The 16,213-nt window shown below is 46.8% G+C and overlaps 1 protein-coding gene across 4 annotated transcripts in view; it reads left to right on the plus strand.

Moving 5' to 3' along the window:
* Positions 1 to 16,213, plus strand: part of Stx2 (syntaxin 2) — a 55,067-nt gene that overhangs the window by 28,209 nt on the left and 10,645 nt on the right. For 3 of the 4 annotated variants that reach the window (XR_009056839.1, XR_009056841.1, XR_009056840.1), the window contains exon 10: positions 13,588 to 13,767. Coding sequence is in view for 1 of the 4 variants with exons in the window: in XM_057764888.1 (XP_057620871.1) it covers positions 494 to 571 (78 nt within the window). In the remaining 3 variants the exon portion in view is untranslated. Of the gene's footprint in view, positions 1 to 493; positions 605 to 13,587; positions 13,768 to 16,213 lie in introns of those variants that run through there. The other variant, XM_057764888.1, reaches the window with a different exon arrangement.

The following is a 16,213-nucleotide window of genomic DNA, read 5'->3' on the forward strand; positions in this document are numbered from 1 at the left end:
GCAAGAGACACAGAAAGGAACGAGGGACAAAATAGACCTTCCAGAGACACACCCATCTGGGACCTTGTGATAGTTGTTTTTGTTGTTTTTTGTTTGTTTGTTTGTTTGTTTGTTTGTTTTGTCCATTTGACACAAGCTAGAATCATCTGAGGGGAAGGAACCTTAATTGAGAAAATACCTCTGTAAGATTAGCCTGTGGACATTTCCTTAACTGATGATTGATGTAGGAGGATCCAGTTCACCGTGGGTGGTGCCACCTCTTGGCTGGTGGTCCTTGGTGAATGAATGAGCCATTGGGAGAAAGGCAGTAAGCAGCACCTCTCTGCTTCAGTTCATCCCTCCGGGTTCCTTCCCGGGGTTCCTACCCTGGCTTCGCTCAGAGATGGACTTGAGCTCTAAGCTGAAATGAACCCTTTCTCCCCCACGTTGCTTGTGGCCATGGTGTTCCTAACAGCAATAGAAAAGTAACTGAGACAGGCCCCCTTCCTTCCAGGAGCCCACTGATAAAGCTAGCACTCTGATCACCTCTCGATTGAGACTGAACATGAGCCTTTTGGGGGTTACTTCATAACAGAACCACAGCAAAGTAAAAGGCAAGAATTCCCTGGCCATGCAGGTAAGTGGGGAAGACAGAGGAAGCCTGCGCTCAACCTATGGAACGGTTTGCAGGGCAGGAGTTGCATAAAAGAGCTTGGTGATTTCTTTAGAAGTGCTAGGAAAGAGATGGCTCAATGGTTAAGAGCACTGGCTGCTCTTCCAGAGGACCATTGATAACTCCAGTTCAAGGGAATCCAGTTCTTCCTTTTGGCCTTCCTGGGCATCAGGCATACATGTGGCACACTCAGGCATACATGTGACGTGCTCGCATACATACAGATACACTTCTACACATTAAATAAAAAATAAAATCTTTTCAAAAAGAAGTCAAGTTGTCTTCTGACCCAGAAATTTCACACTTAGGTGTTAGCCCAAGAGCACAAAATCATTCATTCATACAGTGACTCCAGAAGCATTCCTCAAGTAATGGAGAGCAACTCCGACAACCCTCACCGGTGACAGAGGATATGACTAACCCCACAGGGAGTGCCCCCCAGCAGCACAAGGTGGCAGGTCAGGACTCACCTCACCATGCAGTGGACCTCCTGTGGCAGAAGCCAGACACAAACGACAGCATGCTGCTGTCCACTTGGAACCCCTGAGGCAGGAAGCAGGTTGGAATTTGCTGGAGGCTGTGCCAAGACCTGACTGCAAAGCAGTTCCAGGAGGACAGGATGTCATCCGGGTTCTGGAGATGGCTGAGTGGGACCCACAGTAAAGCAATGGCTGTCCTGGGATGGTCCGTTCTGCGGCAGGCTTGCTATTCCCTAAGGTCGGGCCTCAGAATTCTTAAATTATGATGATGCTTGCTGAGTAGAGTTTATTTTTTATGAGTGTTTTGTCTGCATGTATGTTTGTGCACCGTGTGTGCGCCTGGTGCCCATGGAAACCAAAAGAGGGTGTTGGATCCTCTGGGACTAGAGTTGCAGGAGATTGTGACCACCATATGGTGCTGGGAATCAAAGTGGGGTCCTCTGGAAGAGTAGCCAGTACTCTTAACCATTGAGCCATCTCTTCAGCCTCTTTCTGTACATATTTGAGTCCAAATGATAGTAATTTATGTATACAGTGTGATATGATCAAATCAGAGTCGTTAGCATCTTCTGTTAAACATTTTTAAAGTGTTCAATCAATGTGTATTAACTGTATTGTATGTTTATGGGATACCTTGAAATATTTTATTATATGCAATACAGCAAGCAATGATTGGATCAGGGTGTTTTACATTTCTATCTTTTAAAAAACACTTTTTAAATTTTTTTTATGTTTTATTTTTTTAGACAGGGTTTCTCTGTAACTTTGGAGCCTGTCCTGGAACTAACTCTTGTAGACCAGACTGTCCTGGGACTCAGAGAGATCAGCCTGCCTCTACCTCCCAAGTACTGGGATTAAAGGTGTGTGCCACTACCGCCCAGTGATATTTGTCTTTCTTTAAAAAATTATTTTTATGTGCATGTTTGTGCACTACATGTATACAGTGCCCACGGAGACCAGGAAAGGGTGTTGGATCCCCTGGGACTGGAGTTAGAGATAGTGGTGAACTATCATGTGGATGCTGGGAGTCAAACCTGGGTCCTCTACAGAAGTAGCTGGTGCTCTTAACCACTGAGCCACCTCCCCAGTTCCAGTATTTGTCTTTCTGAGTCTCCTTCAATAAATCTCTTGAGTGAGTTTTGGGTGAAGACCTTCTTTTGTTGGAGTGGAGCAGAGAAGCAATAGGCATCTCTGCTGGGAAACTCTCCAGAGTGGAGCAGAGCTGAGCTGTAATGGCTCTCTCAGAGAGGAGCAGGATTGCTGCATCCCGCAGGGAAGCCATCCCCCCCCCCCCACCGGAACACAGCTGCAGGTATAGCCTGACTTCCGACAGACCTGATACCTTTTCCTCCAGAGCTGTAACACTTGCGCTGTCCCCTAGAGTACACGGCAGAAGAGCATGGTCAGTGGGTTACCAAGGGACACAGAAATAGAAGGGTCGGTGCCATGCTGCTTGTGTGTATCACCTACTTAGCCTTCTCTGTGCTCTAACTCGCTCCAGGCATCGGCACTGTCACACCCCGCGTACTGAGAAAAGCAGGTGCTGTAGGTCGAGGTGCCTGTCCTCATCCCTGCTAGCTTATGGTCATGAAAGGGTGTGTGCAGTGGCGGGTGGCAGGCCCTTCCTTTTGGGCCCCAACAGGACTATGTACCAGAAGTACTGTCTCTTTTCTCTAAAAAATAGTTTGTTTCTGCCGAGCGGTGGTGGCGCACGCCTTTAATCCCAGCACTCGGGAGGCAGAGGCAGGCAGATCTCTGTGAGTTCGAGGCCAGCCTGGTCTACAAGAGCCAGTTCCAGGACAGGAACCAAAAAGAAGCTATGGAGAAACCCTGTCTTGAAAATCCAAAAAAAAAAAAAAAAAATAGTTTGTTTCTGATTCATGGTCTCAGGTAGTCCAGAGTGACCTCTAATTCGCTACTTGGCCAAGGATGACCTTGAACTTTGGATCTTCCCGCCTGCCTACCCCCCCCCCCCAGTGCAGGAATGACAGGTGAGCAGTACCACGCCTGGTTTATTCAGTGCTGGGGATTAAACCCAGCCCAGGCCTAGAGATGCATTTCTAACATTCCAAGCAGGCAGTGTTTCCCACATATCCAGAGCTGGCAGGATCAGCCATTTCTCGTGGCGGGACAGACACACCAGGAAGGCAGTCTGCAAGATGGGTTGCTGGCTCTGCACCTCTGCCTCTGGGTACAAGCTACATCTAGGGATAACCATGGAAGACCCACATAAGGTGCTGAACAGCAGAAGATGAAAGGTACATAGATTCTAGAATGTTCCGAGTGTTCCAATGTCACAACTTACAAGAAGAGTTGATATTACAGGAGAGTGTTTATTCAGCAGAACACATCAGTGACAAGACAGAGCTTAGAAAAACAAGAGACAGTAACAGTGACTTTTCCCGGGGTGTAGAAAATGCAATGAAAGTGATCTTGTACAGACTGCATAAATAAATAGAGGGGCCGAAACCCCAGCCCACTCAGGAAGGCATTTTTTGTGCCTCAGGAGTCAGAGTGGCCACCCTCCATGGCTACCGTGAATGTGGAAGAGATCACCCAGGGCAGGTGAGATGGCTCAATGGGCAAAGCCCCCCCCTTAAAATTTTATTTATTTATTTATTTATTTATTTATTTATTCATTTGCTCTCTATTCAAATGTGGTGTATGTGTGTGCATGCACATGTAGGAGCCAGCCATCATAAGCTAAATATGAACAGATCTGCCAAAGGAAGTTCTTTACTTCCAACCATTATCACCTGCCAGAGTAAGACTCAGCCATCGATAAGTTTAATGGAGGCCTGAGTCTCAGTAGTTTACCCTGAAGCAATCAATACCTCATTGTAGGAAGGACCATAAACTAAGATTACCTGAGCACCACCCAAGAACAGACCATTCAAAGAAAATGCCTAACATCCCAGCCTCTGTAGATAGGACCACCTGCCAGCACCCACTCACCAGAACACTCCTAGACAAATGTCAGTTAATCAGGGGCCCTGAACCTCACAAACCCCTCATCCCCACCTCTACTACTATAAAAACCCAACTCTAACTGAGCTCGGGGCTCTCCATTTATTCCAATATGTTGGACATACAGAGAGAACGAGTTTGCAAACTTGCATAAAATAAAGGCTCTTTGCTTTTACATACGGTACTCGGTTTCCTTGTTGCTTTTGGGGCACTTCGCAGATTTGGGCCTAACACACACAAACACACACACACACACATACACAAACCCTTCAACAATAAAATAATGTAATTAAAAAGTGCCAGGTGGTTCCAGGACAGGCTCCAAAACCACAGAGAAACCCTGTCTTGAAAAACCAAAAAAAAAAAAAAAAAGTGCCAGGCAGTAGTGGTGCATACCTTTAATCCCAATCCCAGCACTCGGGAGGCAGAGGCAGGTAGATCGCTGTGAATTTAAGGTCAGTCTGGTCTACAAGAGCTAGTTCCAGGACAGCTAGGGCTACACAGAGAAACCCTTTCTCGAACAAACAAACAAACAAACAAACAAACAAACAAACAAACAAACCTGACTGACATTATCAAGTTCCCATTCTTTTTCTTATTTTGGGTTCAGAGAAGAAACCTCTAGGTGGCACCAGAGAGCAATGGATCTTTCTTGCTGAGCCAGCCTGGCCAGGGCCACTAAGGAACAAGGGACTTGCCCTGTGAGATACTGACACTTCACTGCTCAGGGTTGTCGCTGCACCTTCAGTCTGAAAGATCAACCAGAGCCAAGATAATGGACTCCCTAAAGAGTCATCACCAGGTGACACATGGCTGCTCTTTCTCTGGGTCCCATGCTAAGCCCCAGGAAGCCGACTCTGAGCCTTTCCTTTCTCTCACTGAGGCTGGAGAAAACCAGTTTCAGACCTGTGTGGACAAAGGACCCCCAGGCAGTGTTTTGAGCTCCCGAGAGTCCTGCCTCTGTGACTGAGCGTGTTCCTTGCTGTGCTCCCCCAGCTCCGACATGACAGGATGGAAAGAGCCGTCAGCAAGTGGGCTGGTGGGAGCCGCTGAGCACACCAGGGACAGACAGTGGGTGCAGTGCAGTCTTCTCTAACGTAGTGGGAACACTATACATCCGAAGTATACCCGTCATGGAAAGAAGAGGCAGTTGCTCAGTTTGCAGAAGGATTACAGGATCTTGTGCACAGCAGCGAGCACTGGTAAGCAAGCCAGCTAGCTGAGCAGGAAGTATGCATTCATTTCCCACTACTCTGAACTGTGGAAGTGATGTGACCAGCTGTTTCATGCTCCTGTCATTGTGACTCCCCACCATGGTGGACGACAGCCAGGAACTGGAAGTTGAAATAAACCCTTTCTCTTCTAAGTTGGTTTGTTAGGATATATATATGTGTGTGTGTGTGTGTGTGTGTGTGTGTGTGTGTGTGTGTGTGTATGTATATATATATATAATCATAGTAACAGAAATGAGATGGCAATAGTGGTTCAGCCTGGGTCAGTGATGGGGTACATGGCATACATGCTCAAGCAGATGGTACCCACAGACAGGTCTGTATAGACAGAACCTTTTCCCAGCACTGGGGCCCTGGACCCCAGTCCCTTAGCTTCCTGCAGGGGTGTGGCCCATCCTCTCAGAGAAATGTCAGCAGGAGTGTGGGGACCACACAGCTCCTCACAGGGCACTGGACAGCCAATAGCTCGGAGCCTGCATGAAGCAGGAGGCCAGGCACAGCAGAGGAGCCTGTAAAGTCACCAACTTCCCTTTTATGAGGAGGAGACCCCAGTTCCCACTACAAAGCTCTTCTTTCTGTTTTGAGTTGTTCTACCTCTTGGCAAAGAGATTGACTGAGTCCTGCCTTTTCCTTCAGATTTAGTTCAGTATCCTGTACCACAGAGAATGGGAGGAGCTTCAACCACCTCTCTTGTGATGCTCTGGTAAGTGCCCTCTACCCACAAGCAGCCTCAAGATCAGTTCACTTGCTATCCAGCTGTTGATGTGAATCTGACATGCCCCCCCCCATAGACTCGTGTTCTGAACACTACTTCTCCAGTAGTAAATACTATGGCACCTCTATGGAACTTTAGGAGGCAGAAGTAGGTTGTCTTAATCAATGTTCCATTGCTGTGAAGAGACACCATGGCCATAGCAACTCTTACAGTGGAAAATATTTGGTTGGGACTGGCTTACAGGTTCATTGTCATCATGGCAGGAAGCATAGCAGCATGCGGAGAGTAGCTGAGAGTCCTATATCTAGATCTGCAGCCAGGAAGCAGAAAGAGATACTTCCTCCAACAAGGCCACACCTCCTAATCCAGTGGTTCTCAACTTGTGGGCTGCTGTCCCTTTGGGGGTCAAATGATCCTTTCACAGGGGTTGTTTATCAGATATCCTGTATATTATATATTTACATTATGAATTATAATGTTAGCAAAATTACAGGCATGAAGTAGCAACACAAATAATCTTATAGTTGGGGTCACCACAGCATGAGGAACTGTATTAAAGTTTCCAGCATTAGGAAGACTGAGAACCACAGAAGACGATTTAAAATCCCTGACAAAGTAGTACACTCCCTAATGACCAAGCATTCAAATCTATGGCCCTATGGGAGCCATTCTTGCTGAAACAACCACTTAAATCAAGAGTGAGACTTTGAAGCCTATACCCAGCCCCTAAGGCCCATCTTGGCAGCACACACCTAGAATCCTAGCACTTAGGAGGCAGAGGCACAAGTGGGTACAAGCGTCTTAAAACAAACAGGCCCAAGAGATGGCTCACCAGGTAAGCCTTCTGCTAAGCCTGATGACCATGACTTTGATCCCAGGGACTTGGATAATGAAAGAAGAGAAATGACACCTGCAAGTTGTCCTCCAACCAACGCACACAAACGCACATGCACACACACACATGTGCATGCATGCAAGTAAGTGTAATATACACAAAAAATTAAAACAAAAGAGAAAAGAGTGACTGGGTGGTGGTGGCACACACTTTTAATACCAGCACTTAGGAGGCAGAGGCAGGTGGATCTCTGTGAGTTCAAGGCCAGCCTGGTCTACAGAGCTACTTCCAGGACTGTCAGGACTGTTACATAGAGAAAACCTGTTTCACAGTCAGGACTGTTACATAGAGAAAACCTGTCTCAAATATATATATAATACATATTACATGTATATATAATATATACATATATGTGTGTGTGTGTGTATATGTATATGTAGAGAGGGGTTACATCTAACGCCTGTCTTACTCTGTACTTCCTGCTCCCTGTGATACGAACAGCCTCTGCCACAAGCCCCTGCCCTGTGAGCCAAACTGCTTTCTGGTGTCTTTGTCCCATGACAATCGAAACTCCCCCTCCCTTAGGTTGTGTCTCCAGGCACTCTGCTCACAGCACAGGACAGGAAGCAATGGTCCAGCCCAGCCCAGCCAGCCCACTGTCCCAGCCTGAGCTATGCTTCCTACCCCTTCCTTCCCTTTGCTGCTGTCCCACTCTTTATGGCTTGACATGTAGTTTCCTGAGAATTCAGAAATAGAATTGCTGCAGAGGAAGGTAGATGGTCATGAGTGTGCCACCACCCAGGGACTTGTATCCCTAGAAGAACGGGAAATTGCAGGTTGGGCCTGGTAGCCAACATCTGTGACACTAGAGCTAGGGAGGTGAAGAAGGAGAATGAACGGTTCGAGGTCAGCCTACTCTATATAGAGTCCAGGACAGCCAACTCTACATAGTGAGACCTCGTCTCAGAAATAAAATAAAATGCACGCAAAAAGATTGAGAGATCTGGACACAAAGATTTTAGAGAGGGAAGATGCTCTGAGGCTGGTAATAGGGAAGGAGAAAGGACAGTTCAGGAGAGTCTCTTAGAGCAGATCCCTGCCTTACTTTCCCACAAAGATCCTGCCCAGGGACACCCTACAGACTCCAGCCACCACTGTCGAGCCCTTGACCAGTGCTCAGGATGAAGCAGTAACAAAAGAAGGGATGAAGAGTCATTGCTTTGTGGGGGCTTGCACCATAGGTGGGGCCAGATAATGCCACGTGGTGGTGAGACCTAGGACTGAAGCAAGGGGCCCCTGGCTCTTGTCACCCCTGTTTTGTGAGTCCTTTCTGCCTCCCCAGGAAAGGCCTCTCCTACCCTGTGCAGGACTCTGCCTACACCTGCTGTGCTCTGAAGGGGGATGGCTCCACGCAGGCACCAGGGAGATCTTGGAAGGAAGGCTTCCTCCCCTCAGCTCTCCTGAACCCCTGAGCCTAGCAGCCCCTCTCTCTGTTCTCCAGTCACCTGCTTACCCCTCACAACCCTGCTTTCTGGAGCCTGTCTCCTTCCCTCTCAGGCTGCAGGGCCCTTTCCTCTCTGAGGCAGGGCCTACCATTTTGTCTCTTTCTTGATTTCTCTACCTGGCCCCACTTCTTTTTTCTTCTTTCTCCCCCTTTCCTTGGAAAGTTTTCAAATTAGAGTGAAGCCGCACTACTAACGCAATGAGTACTTCGATGTCTTTCATCTGAACTCCCCAGCTGCCAGTGTGTTGCCATTTTCCGTATCCCAGTGAGTCTGCGCTTTGATGGACTTTATTTGTGGAGTCATTGGAGATTAGGTTAAAGCCTTGTGAGTCATCCATCACCTCTCATTCCAGCTGTGTTTTCTAAGAATAGGACATTCTATGACAAAGCCACAATTTAGATGTCAATGACAGAAATTCATTGACACACTATTCTTATATAAAATATAGTCCTATTTAAATACCACAGTTGCCCCTATAATGTCCCCCTTTGCATTCTTCTTTTCTGACCCAGGAGTCAGCCTAGGAATACACACAGCTATGAATCAGCATGCCCAGCTTCCTCCAGAGCCACTGCCCCAGGCTGTCACTCAGTGAGATCCTGTCCCTGTTTCAATCACCAATCTGCTAGAGACAGCTCCTGGCCCCTCCAGCCTTCTTTTGGCTCCTTCTCTCCTTTTTATCCTTCCTGTGTTGGTATCAGTCCAGGACAGAGCCTCTGGTTTATGTCCTTTCCCAGAGCCATGCCTACCAGAGTCTGGGGGGAAGCACCCTTGCCTGGAATCATCCAGACCTGGATCTCAACTGTGGCTCCCCCCAACCCCTGCCCAGTTTCTGCTTTAGAGACCTTTGTGTTACAAGATGCCCTCAAGGCTTCACTGCCATCCAGGAGGATCTGCCTGGGTGCTGTCAGAATGCCTGGCTCAGTGTATACCCAGTGAAAGGAAGCGTGTATGGTACCCAGCAGTGTTCATAGAGCACGGTGATATGGGACACTCAGCTCCTGGATGTCCCTTCCCCCAGTCTGACCCTTCCAGGGCTGACAGAGACCAGACCTCAGATTAAGAATACAAGATACCAGGCTGTCTGGGACTGCTGGACATACCTATGATGCCAGCACTTTGCCTGAGATCCTACCCACCCTGTCCAGTCATTCCGTGAACCTGATCATCACCCCTAAGTTCGGCCAATTAATAACATTTCTCCCCAACTTGCTACACTAGAAGTCTGTTGGGTTTGGGTGTCTGAGGCTTCTGTCAACCCACAGCAGGAAGGACCAACTGCCTGTGGAGCACTGTTGACATCAGATCCCTAAGTAACATCTGGGTCCCATTTAGCAGCAGAATATTAAAAGTTGGGCTGGCCATCAGCCAGCACCCAGCAGGAGGGGCGGGGCCACCACTCCCTTTTCAGGGTGATAGAATTGCCTGGGTCTCTGGAGGCCCACCCAGTTCCCACAAGAAATCCCGAGGAGGCGGGGGGGAGGGGGGGGAGTTGCTTCAGCTGGCAGGGCAATATTGAGTTCCCTGAAGACCCATCCCTGCCTGCCTTTCAGGTTTTCCAAAACAATGGAATGAGTGCTTCTTAGATATGATGGCAGATGGCTAGGGGGCGCTCTGCCTGCATAGACTTAGAGTTGAGGGTAGAGCCTCCACCTAGCACAAAAAGCCAGGCAAACACAGCTGTCTGTCATTCACCAGCACACTATGCACAGGTGGACCAACCATTTGCCTACCAAAAGACAAGAAAAAACAGTCTTTATCGGGGAAGCAGAGTCTGGCGACTGAAGGTAAACAAAGCAAGCTCTACCTGGGCAGTGATGTCTGCCTGCTGCTGATGCAGTGACTGCCAGGCCGACCCAGCAGGGATGCTGCTGTGACTACAGGTTCACACACAAGGAATCAAAAGAGCAGGGATCGAGTAGCTCTCAAGGAACAGACAGGCCACCTTTCCCTCTACTGTTGCGGAAACTGAGGTCCCAATGCGCTGGGACACATGACAAGATGTTTTCCTGAGCCATCTAAGTTGGGGATTCCACCACATGTTGTCCATTTCCAGGTTGCAGAGGTCAGACCTGTGAGCTCCTTTAAGGTCAGGGGAAGTTGAGTGACTTCTTCAGACAGAAGTCCTCAGATAGGTGCTGTCTGGGAGCTTGGCACCGATTGGTAGGACTGCACTGAGCAGCGAGCTAGGAGAAGGCAGACCTAGCACAAGGAGCCAGCTCCAGAAAGATGGGAAGATCTGGAACGCCCGTAGCCTAGCATGTGAAGGTAGCTAACCTGTGTATGGCACGGGGAGAGGTGTTCTGTCTTTGATAACCTATACAGTACCTTGGTGACCCACAGATACTGTCATCTTGTGACCTCCCTAGTCTAATCAGGAATCCTACCAGGATACCTTTGCTGGAAGGTAGGGCCATATATAGGGGGTGTGGGTGGCAAGGCCATGGTATCCTTGAATAGTTCCTAGACACAAAGAGCCATGACCAGTATCTTAGAGTTTCTGTTGCTGTGAAGAAACAACATGACCATGGCAACTCTTATAAAGGAAACCATTTAATTGGGGGTTGGCTTACAGTTTCAGAGGTTTAGTCCATTATCATGCTGGGACATGGCAGTGTGCAGAGATACATGGTGCTGGAGAAGGAGCTGTGAGTTCTACATCTTGATCCATAGGCAGCAGAAGCAACTGTGTCCCACTGACGAGATTTGAGTTTCTAAGACCTTAAAGCCCGCCCCCACAGTGATGTACTTCCTCCAACAAGGCCACACCTCCTAATAGTACCATCCTCTGTGGGCTAAGCACTCTAACACTTGAGTCTATGGGGGCTATACCTATTCAAAGCACAATAAAAATCTAGCATGGGCCTCTGTACCCTTGTCAAATAGAGGCTCCAGACAATTGAGTTTGATTTAGAAAATGCAAGAAATGTGACCACTGCAACCTTTTACTGTACCTTGGAGGAATCCGGGCTTGACAGAAACTTTTAGAAACATCCTTCAACAAATCACAGTTTTTAGTTTTTAGGGGCTCTGGGGAGGGCAGCTTTTGTACATAAACTCATGCTACCTCCGTCACACCCCACCTTTCTGGGAGCCTTCCTCACGCCAGTAGATGTCTCAGGCCTCCTTTTCTGTTCTTGGGCCATGTGGGGTGTGCTTCTAGAAGGAAATCTATTTGGTTGGCTCCCATGGTATGGTCCAGGTAGTCTAACCATGGCCGTCTCACCGTGGAAACACGAAGAATCCAGCAGTCACCATTTGCAAGGCTGGATGTCTCAGCAGTCCCATGCTGGGACTTTGGAAGCCTGAAAAGGTTGATTCCAATCTCAGCGAAGGAGTGCTGCAGCAATAGGGTGTATGAACTTGCCAGAAGGAGTGAAGGCACGCAGGCAAAGATCAGCTTCCTTCTTCCATCTTCTTTATATAGGCTGCCACCAGAAAGAGTGGCCCAGATTTAGAGTAGGTCTGTCAGTCTCAAATCCTACAGATTTAGGGTGAGTCTTCCCACCTCACACGATCCTATCAAGAATGATCTCTCACAGGTGTGCCCAGATGCTGGGACGTTAGCTGATTCCAGATGGAGTCTAGTTGACAAGCAAGATGAGCCATCACAAACTTAATGTTAAGTTCAATTTCCAAATGTAAACAATATCCAGGTCCTAGTTATGGCAAACATGATATAACTATCTAACATACAGTTGCAAATGCAAGATATATCTTACAATAGGTGGCAATGTATCTTGAGGGACAATCTATTAGTATCTCAGCTTAAATATGATAACTACCAGTGTTATCTCAATTGATTCTACTTTACAAGATACAGAAATAAAAGAAACAAAACAAATATCTGCACAAACACATTCTTATTTTTATTTTTTGTTTGTTTGCTTTTTTCAGACAGGGTTTCCCTGTGTAGCCCTGGCTGTCCTGGAATAGCTCCCTCTGCCTCCACAGAGCTGGGATTAAAGGCATGCACCACCAACACCTGGCGCAAAAACATTCTTAACAAAATATGACAGAAATACTCAAGTTAATAATAATCCTCATTCCTGTAATGGTCACATGGCCTTGGCTGATATAAGTAGCTTACTCTCCTACCCATTCTGTATTTCCTCCACCATAAATAAGAATTTATGTAGGTCTTGCTTCTTCTCCTGGAGGAGTGACCCATACCTTCATTTCTGAAGGGTCTGTGCCCTTTCTCATCCTGCCTGGATTAGGTTGTGGTCGTTTCCCATTGACTTTAATCACAGGACATGGTAGCACCGAGAGATGCCCTAGGGATCTCCAGCACTGCAGACATAATCTTCCTTTTCTCCATTGTGAAAAAGCAATCCAGTTTCTTCTTGGTAATCTGTCATCCCTCCCAATGCTGTCTTCCCTTTCTTAGCATGTTGGCTAAGAATGTCTAAGGCACCAGAAACTCAGAATAATGAGGGGGAAGCCTGAGCTCCCAAAACTTCTAAGCTAGCAGAACTTAAGATCTCAGGAACAGGAAGCAAATAATTTCCTAGTGGGTAGTTAGGAGTGATAATGAGTGAAACAATTCCCATTTCCACCCCTGGGTTCCTGGACTCATGAATCCTGGCTATGGGAGAAACCATAGGGTAGGAGTACTTTCTCATCGGGGCTACAAGCTCCCAAATAATGACACAGAGACTTATTATGAATATAATAATGCTATATTATATCAGCCCTAGCTTAGCCTTGTTCCTAAATAGTTCTTATAATTTAAATTAACCTGACAAGGGAGCAACTACTGAGGGAGTAGGCCTGAGCCAGAGACATCTGCAGGACAGGGTTCAAACCAGGGACCTCTGCAGGAGGGGGCCCAGGCCAGGGACATCTATGGAAACAGGCCTGAGCCAGCTACCTCAGCCTGAGCAGGCCCCAAGCAGCAACCTCCACAGGAGCAGGCTTGAGTCAGTGACCCCTGCCAGAGCAGGCCTGAGGCGGCAACCTCCACAGGAGCAGGTACAAGGGAGCCACTGTTGAGGGAGCAGCCCCAAACCAGAGTCCTATGTCAGACTGGGCATGAATAAACAACCTCTGAGGTAGCAGGCCTGAGCTAGCAATATCTACTGGAGCAGGCCGGAACCAACCACCTCTTCCAGAGTAGGCCCAAGGCAGCAACCTCAGTATAAACAGCCCCAAGAAAACAATCTCCATGGGAGCAGGCCAAAATAATCCCTGGTATTGCAGAGCCACCACTGAGTGACCTCCAGGAACAGAGTGACCAACGGTTTGACTGGAACCATGGCCCTGACTGTACCATGAGGAGCAACCATCGGAGCCTTGGATTCACTGGCACCTGGAAGATTGATCACCAGAGACACAGACAGCCCCAACTACACCAATCAGAGGAAAAGATGGCTAGACAAGGTAAGAGCACACACCAGACCACACACCCAGAACTCAGTCATGCTAAACTCCATGTCTTTTTCACTAGCATTATACTGAAACACTTCTATATCATTAAATATTCTTCCACGCTATAATTTTAAATACCCTCCTAGCACTTGGTTATGTGAATATATAATAAATTACTTCACAAATCCACTATGCTCAAGTTCAAACTTTAAATCTTTGGCTTTAAAAAATCATACTAGGATTCAGGTGTGATGACACACACCTGGAATCTCACACTTATGAGGCCTGAGCTGAATGATTTCAGGTTGTAGGGCAGCCTTGATTTGAGAGCGACATCTGTCTTCAAAACCATGAACAGCCTCAGAGTGTTGAAGTCGTGCTGGAATTATGATCATTTTCACAAAAATTTTTATTAGAAAATTTCCTAGAAGAGGAATAAATCAAAGAGTACAATGTTGCACATCTTCAGATAAATACCACCCAACTATTTTCAGAAAAAAGTGTCTTTGCCCCTTTATGACTGTGTTCTCGAACTCTGATTGCTACTAGATTTCATCAGAAAGCTTAAAAAAATCATTGTGATAAAGTAGGTGAAATACAACATTTATCAGTTTAAATACATTTCAGCTCATAGCTCTTAGAGGCATGAAATAGAATCTTAAAGCTGTGCAACCATCACCATTTCCATTTCTAGAACTGATTCATTGTCCCATGCAGGAAATCTGTGTCTGCAAAACAAAGAGAAGGATTAAAATTTTCTTCTAGTTTTTCCAAGCTCAACTCACCAGCTCTGTCTCTTTGTATTATTATCTTTTTATTGCCACGTTTTGTTTTAGAATGCTTTTAAAGATTTGTTTTGATTCATGTTATGTATGGGTGTATTCATGTGTGTATGTGTGTGTGTGTCAACAGGGGTCAGAGGAAGTCTTACAGGTAGTTATGAAACCATCTGTGTAAGAGAAGCAAGGGTTCTTAATTGCTGATCCATCTCTCTAGACCCTTGTTTTGGAATTTTTGAAACAGGGTTTCCTGTAGCTCAGGCTGGCCTGATCTTGCTATGTAGCTGAGGCTGGCCTTGAAATCCTTATCCTCCATCCACTCCTGGAGTGCTGTGATTGTAGACACGTGACACTTTGTGTGGCCTTTATGTTGTTCTTGGAAGTATGTGGTGTTCCCATTGGTTCTCGGAAGGGTGGCCATGCAGAGATGAGTCATTCTTGGTTATGTTTCTGCTCCTCTGTGCCAAAGAACTACGTTCACTGTACTTGTGTCTCATATACTACCAGACAAGTTGGAAATTCAGACTAGGGGTCCAGCAAACTCACCCAAGCTTATTCTTATTTTATTTCTGTTTATGCGTATGGGTGTTTTGCTTACGTATACGTCTGCTTACACCACACATGCATGCAGTGCTTTTGGAGGTCAGAAGAGGGTGTTCAGTGCCCTGGGTCTGCAGTTCCAGTTGGTTGTGAGCCATCAAGTGGGTTCTGAGAATCAAACTTTGTTTCCTCTGGAAGAGCAGCCAGGGTTGTTGACTGTTGAGCCATCTCTCCAGTCTAGAAGTCTTTTCAAAACAACCGTTATGGTGACATTGATTTAAAATGAGAGCCCCATGGGAAAATGACAAAGAATGCTATTCTAAAGCAGGTCAGTCAGCTCCTGGTAAAGGAGGAATTAGGATCTGGTCGCTGAGAGTAAAGAGATCATGTTGAGTGTTAGCTGGAGCTCTGTTTCTACACTATACGCTACAGGTAACGAGGTTCACCTTTTGCGATGTAGACAGAACGCTGCTGTATTTTACTCTATTTATGGCAAATGGCCAATTGTATATACCCTAAGTTTTTCCCTGTAGGTTACTGGCTGTCTGCTAATATACTTTGGTTGCAAGGAAACACACAGATTCTGGTCACTAAAGCAAAAAGACATTTTATTTAGTGAGGTGTTAAAGAAGCTGGCAGAGTGTGCCTGGAAGAAGGCAGGTAGCCTACAAAGAAGCAGGTCTTTCTATTTCCACATGCTTGGCCGGACTATGTTAACTTTGCCTCCTCCATCAGTGTTTTATTAGGTTCAGAAGCCTAAGTCTCGGGGATGCAGGGTTGGCTCTTAAAGTTATGTCGTGAGCTTGGACCTTGCCTGTGGCAGGACCCTCAGGAAGGCTTACAGCAAAAGTCTCCAGAGAGCTTTTAGATCTTCTAGCTGGAGGAGGCTCGGGAGTTTTACCGAGAAGGCAGGGGTATGGTATCTAAAGAAGTGCATACCAGGTGGAAATCAGGCTGCTGTTGGGAAGTGGAAACAAATTGGAGCCCAGCAAATGCCGGCATCCAGCACCTAAGAGCAAAGAACAGGAATTCAGTGGTATTCAGGCTCCTGAACCTTGTGTGTGTTGGTTAGTTGTTATATGTTGGTTTAATATTTTTCAAATGTTAAAATGATAGCAGCCACTTCGTCCTGTCTTCCC

The sequence above is a fragment of the Chionomys nivalis genome, chromosome 3, assembly GCF_950005125.1.
Source record: "Chionomys nivalis chromosome 3, mChiNiv1.1, whole genome shotgun sequence".
NCBI classification, from domain to species: domain Eukaryota; kingdom Metazoa; phylum Chordata; class Mammalia; order Rodentia; family Cricetidae; genus Chionomys; species Chionomys nivalis.